Source organism: Sparus aurata, chromosome 18, assembly GCF_900880675.1.
Source record: "Sparus aurata chromosome 18, fSpaAur1.1, whole genome shotgun sequence".
NCBI classification, from domain to species: Eukaryota; Metazoa; Chordata; class Actinopteri; order Spariformes; family Sparidae; genus Sparus; species Sparus aurata.
The window spans coordinates 24,256,148-24,265,239 of record NC_044204.1 but is presented as its reverse complement, the minus strand read 5'-3'; the positions used below and the strand labels follow the sequence as shown (position 1 = coordinate 24,265,239).

The 9,092-nt window shown below is 44.0% G+C and overlaps 1 protein-coding gene across 3 annotated transcripts in view; it reads left to right on the top strand.

Annotated features, from left to right (window-relative positions):
- spock1 (SPARC (osteonectin), cwcv and kazal like domains proteoglycan 1) overlaps window positions 1-5,100 on the top strand; it is a 136,588-nt gene extending 131,488 nt beyond the window's left edge. For all 3 annotated transcript variants that reach the window (XM_030396347.1, XM_030396348.1, XM_030396346.1), the window contains 2 exons: window positions 1,886-2,023; window positions 3,687-5,100. In XM_030396347.1, coding sequence (XP_030252207.1) covers window positions 1,886-2,023; window positions 3,687-3,883 — 335 coding nt within the window. In that variant the 3' untranslated portion in view covers window positions 3,884-5,100. The remainder of the gene's footprint in view (window positions 1-1,885; window positions 2,024-3,686) is intronic.
- The last annotated feature ends 3,992 nt before the right edge of the window (window positions 5,101-9,092 follow it).

Below are 9,092 nucleotides of genomic sequence, written 5' to 3'. Positions count from 1 at the left end.
CGAGTGACACGAGCAAAATGAACAACAAGCACTGAGCAATTAAAACTCAGGCTTTTGATTACAATGCTTAAAAGATGATAGGTTCACCCGTAAAAGAATAGTCACTCATTATCTACCCACCCCAAGCTGATGGAAAGGTGACATTTTGTAATTCACAAAAAAATATCTGGAGCTTCACAGCAAAACAGAACTGTTAAATTAAAAATGTCCAAAGCAACCCAAAAACATTAAGATAGCTCCACACAGCTCACCCGGAGGTCTCCAGAAGCCCTTGAGATCCCAAACTGATTTGAAAAAACTTTATTTCAACCCTTTATTTCAACCCCTCAGGCACCCACTTCAGACGGGGTGCTTACTAACGCTTTTAGCATAGCAGCTACAGTGAAGAGTTCAGCTTTAAAAAAGTGGTCAAGAATGTCTTTTCAAGAATGGGCTTTCTCGGATGAGCTGTATGGAGCTAATTTAAGTATTTGGGTTTTGGGTTGTGTAGGAGAATGCTGTGGCTCAGTGGGTAGAGTCGCCTAGTGATTAGAAGGTCACCGGTTCGAATCCTGGCTCCCCCTAGCTGCATGTCAAAGTTTCCTTGAGCAAGATACTGAACCCCAAATTGCTCCTGATGAGCAGTTGGCACCTTGCATGGCAGCCATCAGTGTATGAAGGTGTGTGTGTGAAAGCGCTTTGAGCTGTCAGTAAACTGGAAAAGCGCTATAAAAATGCAGAACCATTTAGCGCTGTTTGGGTGTGAAGCTCCAAAAATGTTTTATCTCCGGACTTTCCTTGGGAAGAGTAGATCATGACTCAATTTTCATTTTTGGGTGAACTTGTCCTTTAACAAGATTGGGTTCCGGTGTTTATAATAATAATAATGCTAACAATAATAATGCATTTTAATTAAAGGCGCCTTTCAAAGCACTCAAGTAAACCACACATAATAACAACAGTACATCAAAAAAATCAGGAAACATTTTACTGCAATTATGAAAAGATAAATAAATAAATATGAAGATGCAATTACATACAGTGCAATAATAGAGAATAGTCAAGTGTGTGATTGTATGATTAGTCTGATAGAGAGTAAGCCACTCGGAATAGGTGTGTTCTCAGGCGGGATTTAAAGGTAGAGACAGTGTCAGAAGTGTGAGAGTCTGGTTGGAGAGAGTTCCAAAGGCTGGGGGCAGATCGGCTGAAAGCTCTTGGCAGATGGGGCAAAGAGCTGGATGGTAGAAGAGGATCGGAGAGTGAGGGAGGGAGTGTGGATATGGATAAGTTCAGCGAGATATGATGGTGCCAGGTTGTGAAGGATCTTGAAAGTGAGGAGTAGAATCTTAAAATCAATGTGGGATTTGATAGGGAGCCAGTGGAGTTGCTGCAGGGATGGAGTGATGTGTTCAGAAGAGGGAGTTCTGGTGATGATACGAGCAGCTGCGTTCTGAACCAGTTGGAGTTTATGGAGTGATTTCCGAGGAAGACCATGGAGGGGGGAATTACAGTAGTCTAGACGGGATGTAACCAGGGTGTTTACGAGAATAGCAGTGCAGGTAGGTGTAAGGGAGGGACGGAGGCGGTTAAAATTATTGATGTTGGCTTCGAAGGTTAAGGTGCCGTCCAGGATGACACCCAGGCTTTTTACCTGAGGTGATGGTGGGACAGTGGAATTGTCGATGGACATGGAGAAGGGATTGTGTTTTGCTAGGGTGGATCTGGTACCAATGAGGAGGACCTCGGTGTTGTCGCTGTTCAGTTTAAGGAAGTTGAGTGAGAACCATGATTTAATTTCCAGTGTTGAGAGGACTTCTTCTCCACCCTCTGTGCTGCTGGTTTGCCCCGACCCCTGCTCCCACCCTCTGTCCAGGCTGACCCATGACACCTCTCTCTTCCTCTTCAGGCTCTTACATCCCTCGCTGTACTGAGGAGGGCTACTTCAAACCAACCCAGTGTCACGGCAGCACCGGCCAGTGCTGGTGTGTGGACAAATATGGCAACGAGATCGCTGGCTCCAGAAAACAAGGCAACCCCAACTGCGGTAAGACCACAGCCAACATTGCATACACGCCCACAAGTTCACTCGCAGCAAAACGAGGTGTTTAGCTGTGTTGTGTTTGCTTTATTAGCTCCCATTTGTCCAGCTGTCTTTCAGAGTTAGCGCTTTGATCCAGGTGGACCGCTGTGCGTCCATCTTCTCTGTTTGTAATCTGGTGCTGCTCCACACAAGAGAGGCTGCAGTGCTTCTCTTTGAAACATAACTTACCACTGAAAAATTCTAACCTTGTTCTGTTTCCTTTCTCAATATCTCTCCATGTCTCTATTTATCTTTACCGGTATCTACGCATCAGCAATCATTTAGGAAATAGATGACATTAGGCATGCTACTGGAGCCAGTCTGGCTGGTTTTCTATCAGTCATATGTCTGATTCTATCTGCCTCTGATATTCTGCTCATGTACCTCTGATAAAACACCAGTGCCTTGCAAGTCAAGTAGAAAAATACATCACGCTTGTCAGCAGCGAGCGGGCGTCAAAAAGATTTGTTATAAACACGAATTTGCAGCAGTGGCTGGGCTGCACGATTCGGTAGAGAGTGAGCACCTGACCTGCTGGCTTGTGTTTGCTTCGAGGAAGATGCCTTTAGACAAATAGTATATATAATTGAGTACTTTTGTGTGTCAAAGACACAGTTTACAAGCCAGCAGTAGAAATTCAAAGGAAACGACCAAAAAGCCAATAGAAGCACTTTGCTGCAAATCAATGGCCGTGGGATTTGACTGGAAAAAAAGAACAATAATTAGCAAGAAAGAATCCAGGCAGACATACTGATTACCAATCAAACAGCCAACTCACTGTCACAGATTACAGCTCACTCGAATGCCAGTCTAGTCCAAAGCCAGTAATTGCAGCTTCCAATATTGATGAGGTGTCTCTCTGGTCATCACACACTCTCACACACACTCACACACACACCCTCACACACACACACACACTGACAGCAGCAGTCCTTTGTCTCCAGTCTAACAAGCTCATCCAGCTCTGGCTCAGTGGCCTCAGGCTCGAGCAGCCTGGAGTTTCTCCCGTTCGGCCTTGCATAGAACAAACAAGTAGGAATGCAGCAGCTCTCCACTCAATAGCCCAAACACTAGGAAACCGAACACATTTTAAAACTGTGAGCACCAAACAGAGTACATTTGTATCCAGGTGTAAATAGGTTTTTTTGAACTGAACTCAGGAGGATTTTAAGGTCCCAGTTTTACAAAATGCTGGAGGCAGCAGTTGAGATAACGACTGCTGTTCACACAGTAGCTAACACCGGCATCAAAAACATTTATTCAACCTCAGAATGTTTGCAGGTGTAATTCGATGTTACTGAGCTCAGCCAGGCACAGCCGAAGCTGGCAAGTTAAAAAACCCCTTGACTCTGAATGATGGATTGGAGGTCTGTGTCTACTTTTTTCGTATCTTCTGTGCAGCCGTTTACTGTCCAGATAGGAACAGATAGTCCAGATAGTCACCTACAGTTTGTGACTCAATGCATTACATTGTGAGTTATATGTCTAAGAAGTTACAACTAAAGCTGAAGGCATCTCTCATGAACTGGCAACATCCCAGTCACCAGCAGTGTGTACCTACCGAGGGACGGCAGCTATCTTCCTGCACTTCTAATCTGTTTGTTTGTGTTTGTGCATCTCATCACAGATGAGGACCAGGAGACATCAGGGGATTTTGGCAGCGGCGGTGCAGTCATTCTCCTCGACGACCAGGAGGAGGAGCCATCACAGAGCGGGCGGAGCCGGCAGAAGAAGAGGCGGGGCCGGATTCACCCCCGAGGAGCCATCGAAGACGACGAGGACGAGGAAGATGACAAGGATGACGAGATCGGCTACGTTTGGTAGCTCCGCTCCATTGAAACCTGCCATCAGCCGACCAGGAAACTCCGTTAACTCAGCACAGATCTGAAGCCATTCCGATGTCGCCTCCTCCAGTTACCTTGGCAGCAGTTCATCTTTTTGGCTCCTGAACTTACTCCTGTAATCCCCTCGTCCTTTAACCACATCTCTGTGTTCAGTGAGCCTCATCTGACCTCTTCCTTTTCAAGTGTTCCGCTCTTTCCTCAGACAGAAAACAGAGAGCCTATTCGATTTCAACAACAACCGTCAGGACCCTGTCAAGCTGTCCACCTTCTGCTTCTACTTTCCCCCCCCAAAACCTGCAATCTTTAACCTCCTCTAACATAGACTCACTTCTCTATCTCCTTCGTTATCTTATTCTGTCCCTCTCTGCTATCTCTGTATGTCAATGTCAGAGCCTCTGGTCAGTCTGTGAGTCCAGATACATCAGCTGATGTTCTGGATGTAAATATGTTCCCTCCAGGAAGGCCAGATTTGTGGATTACCTTCCCTGTACTTCCATCAGCGGTTCATTCTCATGTTCTGTGTTCCACCGTCGGGCTCCTTCCAGTGTTCAACGATGTTTCCACGACACGCTCCCAGGCTCTGAGATGCCCCCCTCTCTCTCTCTGTTACTTAATGGAGGATTGTAAATTATTTAAATGTTGATCTTGAATGTCCCAGAAAGCCCAGGAAACAATGAGATTAATGATGTATTGTCGTTGTTGTTGCATGTTTCTCATCGTGTTTCTGTAAAAGAGAGATTTACCTGGCCAGGTCTAGCTCTATGCATCTCAAACAGAAAGTGATGCCTATTTGGCTGCTACAATACTTTGTTGCTATGTTGATGCTGTCTAGTGTCTTTTTGGTTCTTCTCCCAATCTCAGGAGGTAGGAAGTTGCATTGCAGAGCGATAGCAGTGTAGAAGAGCGAACTGCAATGCCCACGGTCCAAATCTGTGGCGTCTCAGCCAGCTATGCTTTTACTAATTGGTCATTGCTGAGGCTGTCTGACTGTGCAAGGACACTAGAGGAAGAAGCTGCTCCTGAGCTGGGAGGACACATGAAGTCGGGCGAGCAGAGAAGAGGCTCTGTTCTGCCTCCCAACACTGGATATGTTCAGTGATTTAAAATTGAAATCTTCACCGTGTCAACCAAGTGAACTTTTATTTGTAACTTTGAAAATTTAAGTAAAGTGGCACTTTGGGTGTCTTTTGAACCTTACAGGTCTGTGTCCACGTGTCTGTTGTTCCCCCGATGTGCCATTTTCAGCCACGCATTTCACCGCATTTCACCAAAATCATGATGAATAAAAACACATCCCTTTCCTCAGCGTGAAACCACAAGCACGTTTGTGTGAGCTTCTCATGCCGTCTTGGTTTTATTTTTTTTCTCCAAGGCTCAGAATTCCCTGCAGTAGAAACAATCAAAGCCCTCCATCAATTCTGACCTTTTCCAACCTTGAGAAAGCAGCCTCCCCTGTTAAAAACAGACATAAATGGAAGCGGCAGAAAATACTCTTATCACTTGCCTCTGAGAGAGAGGAGAACCACAAAGCCAGCAGTGCCCGAAAGAACATAAAAGCTTAATGAGTGTTTTTGTAATATCACTGGCTAATGGGACAGCTGACCCCACTGGCTTGAAACAGCCTGCTCAGCACTTTGAAAACACATTGTACCAACAATCGGAGGCTAAAAGGACAACCAAATCTTCTGGCTTGAAACAGCGTATTCAGCAGTTCACAGCACACTCTGTCAGATACAATAGACAATGGGCTTAACTATGTGCATCAAATTATGCCAGAAGCTACGGAGGGTGTATAATCACCCAATTCTGGTTCCATGGTGAGTGCAGCGTCTTCTGTCATCACGCGACATGACAGAAACCACAAAAGAAAAAATGTTTCACTTGTTCGTCTTTCATCACATGGGGTGTACGCTGCTGTTTCTTTTCCTCACCTTGCGTGAATAATGGGCCCCTTTCACTGCAGCTGCCCCTGCTGACAGTAAGTTACACGTCTCTTTATGATTTTGTTTTGGTAGGTAAACCGTGGTAACCAGTGACTGCATAACAGGTGGGCGGCGTTCTCCAGTCTGAGAAGTGAAACCAATGCAGAAATACCCTAAATCTGCATTCTTTCTAATTGCCAGCAGGGTACCGGGAAGTACTACAATGGTTTCAAACAGAAGACGAAGATGTACAATAACCATATTTCTTTCCCCATTTGTTACCTCAGAGAACATCTTCCTAATGACTTTATGGTCATAATAACTAGTTTAAAGTCCTCTTCAATACAGCATGACATTTATTTAGTAAATTATGGTCACATTTAGAGTAAAGTAGACAATAAATCAGGGTATGCTTTAGGATGTGGCGACCTTGACTTTGACATGATACTGGCCACAGCGTGTCGTCAGGTTCTCAGCCAGATGAAATCAGGATTTCCACGCCTGTTTCCCATTCCGGTCCAAAAAAACAAGATGGCATCAAAACGATCATTTAATAAACCAGTGGGTGACATCACAGCGGATTTACACTCTTTGGGAACACAATACATCAAACTTCAAAGGAAAAGTTTCTCAATTTTAGGAAAGACTTATCATCTTTCCTACTGAGAGTTGGATGAGGGGACTATCTTAGCTTTGCAGAAAGATTGGAAATACGGGAGGTTAACTTGGTTCTGTTGAAAAGAAGCCAACCAACCACAAAACCTACCAGAACCTCTAAAGCTCACAAATGAACTCATTTATTTTTTGACTCTTTTGTTTATCCAGGCTGGCAGTTTTTTGTGTTTTCAGACTTTCTGCTAAGCTAAGCTGACAGGTAGCTCCATATTTACCATATAGACATGAGAGTGGTGTCAGTCTCTTATGTTCCAACATTTTTTCTGTAAAAGGAATGAGAATGGGAGATCTGAAAAAGTGGTCTTGGACAAAGGTAACATATTAAGTTGGTGTAGGGTTCAGTGACCTTGAGATAGAAAAGGTGTTCAGTTCCTTGAACCCTCCTGTTGTTTTCACATTCTGTATATGCCCCTTGTGCTCTGGGTCAAAAATAAAGATCTAAAATAAAGCAATTTTATTAAATGGCAAATCTATTTTGCATTAAGAAACAACCTATCATTCATCAGAAGCTGTGTGAATATCAGATTTTTCCTTTTTTACAGTGCAGAAAGAAATTCTGCATTCATTCAGTGGACACCACTCGTTTTTATTTCAACACAGGATGATTTTTTCAATAGCTGGTGTGTTGACCAGCTGACATGTTGAGGCGATGGCTTCAACATGGGAAGCAGCATATCCTGTGGGACCTGAAGTCAACTTTATGTCATTTTGTGCTGCCATCCTGCCCTGGTTGTCATATGATGATGAAGACCATGTTATCTTGCCATTTTTTGGCGAAAAAGTTTTCTTCAGATACCAACTCAGTCCTCCAAATCAAATGTGCCCTGCTGGAGATATGAAAAAAAATCTGCTCTACGGCCTGATCAGCAGTGAAACATTCACTCATGGTTTCAGCACAGAGAGAACTGAGGATTCTGTCACCTGCAGCACATTTACACACTCTGAATGTAGAAGTGTTAATAAACAGGGCCTTGATGGCTGTGTCTGATCCCAAACTACAGCTACAAACCAACCCCAAAAATTGTGTGTGTGTGTGTGTGTGTGTGTGTGTGTGTGTGTGTGTGTGTGTAGGTGTGTGTGTGTGTGTGTGTGTGTGTATGTGTGTGTGTGTCTGGGAGTGTTTTTTGTAGTCTGTAACTGACTCTGTGACTGCCCGAAGACAATCTTTGTACCCAAGTGATGTACAGCTTCCATGGAAATATGAATAAAGGCGATATTTCCCTAATGTTGGGGTCACTTTAGTAAAAGTCATGAAATTTGAAGTTGAATAAACAACATTCTCTGCTGTTAAAGACAGTTTAGAGTCATTTTTGACCCTAAGACAACAGGAGGGTTAATTATACAGTCCCAGCTCTACTTCTGTATACTAAGCAGATACTACTTGGAGCTATTGGAAGCAACATAATCACTGAAGTAGCTAAATACACTACTGCACATTATCCAAGGCCACTTCTTCAGGTTGTCTGCCTTTCCTTCGGTGTGACAGGCTGTGTTTATTTCCCCATTAATTTCTGCCAGTTCAGTGAAGGGAAACAAGAAATTGCACCCATAATTCACAAAAGGTATTATGGGGCTAAGAATAAAGTGGATATATTCAAGTGTTCACATTTTTGATGGCAGTTTTTTTTACCTCTCAACCTAACTTCAGCCATCAGAAGGCACATTTATTCCACACGAGCGCCGTCACACACACTCTCATTATTGTTTCTATTACTCTTCGCTCTCCCACTCACTCTCCTGGGGTGAGTTCCATCGTCATCTCAGTGAGGGAGATGCGTGGCTGTGTTTTATCCTCGGGGCACTCCATTCACTCTGTTTCATCTCTCTATTGGCTGCTTCTTTATTATGCACAGCTGGTTTTCCCTGTCAGGTGACTCCTCCCATCAGCCCAGGGTCTCCATGGAGATTTGTGATTGGCCTACAGTGAAGGGTTTATGAGGGAGCAAATGATGGATTCTGCCATGTAATGAGATGTGTTGTTGTTGCTCTGGTGTGGTATATCACACAGTCCATCAAAATGCACTTGATTTTTCTATCTTTGCTTCCTCAACAGTCATGTAGTAATATATGTTTTTCTTGCATTAAAAGAAAATACTGTCTTCTTCAATAATGATTGAGATTATGGTAATGTTTTTACTTGGCTGCGCATTGCATTTATAGTGATTCAGCTTGTTTCGCACCTTCTTAATAATGAGCAGGTTAGACCTCTTGAATAAATAAGTCCAGGCTGGAAATGGAGTCTGCAGACTTCTTAATTTCTGCATAGCCTACCTACCATGTAGCTGGGCTGTGCGCCAGGATTGCCACTTTACAGGTGAAAAGTCCAAGTGGCTCTCCAGAGTCCTCAGGGTCCTGATTGCCGCCAGTTCCTCCGGTTAATTTTCATTCTAGCTGTGCGATCAAGGACCGGTTCAGACCCACAACCACAGGAGAGTGCAATTAACTACCTGACAGAAAAGAAATCCAGCAGTGCTCCAGAGCCCAAGGACCAGATTTGAGGATCACTGGTCTAAAGCCTGCCTATGTAATTGGCAGAGACATTGTAATAAGCAGGGATCATCTCCCCCTAATCTGTCACAACCCACCACTTCC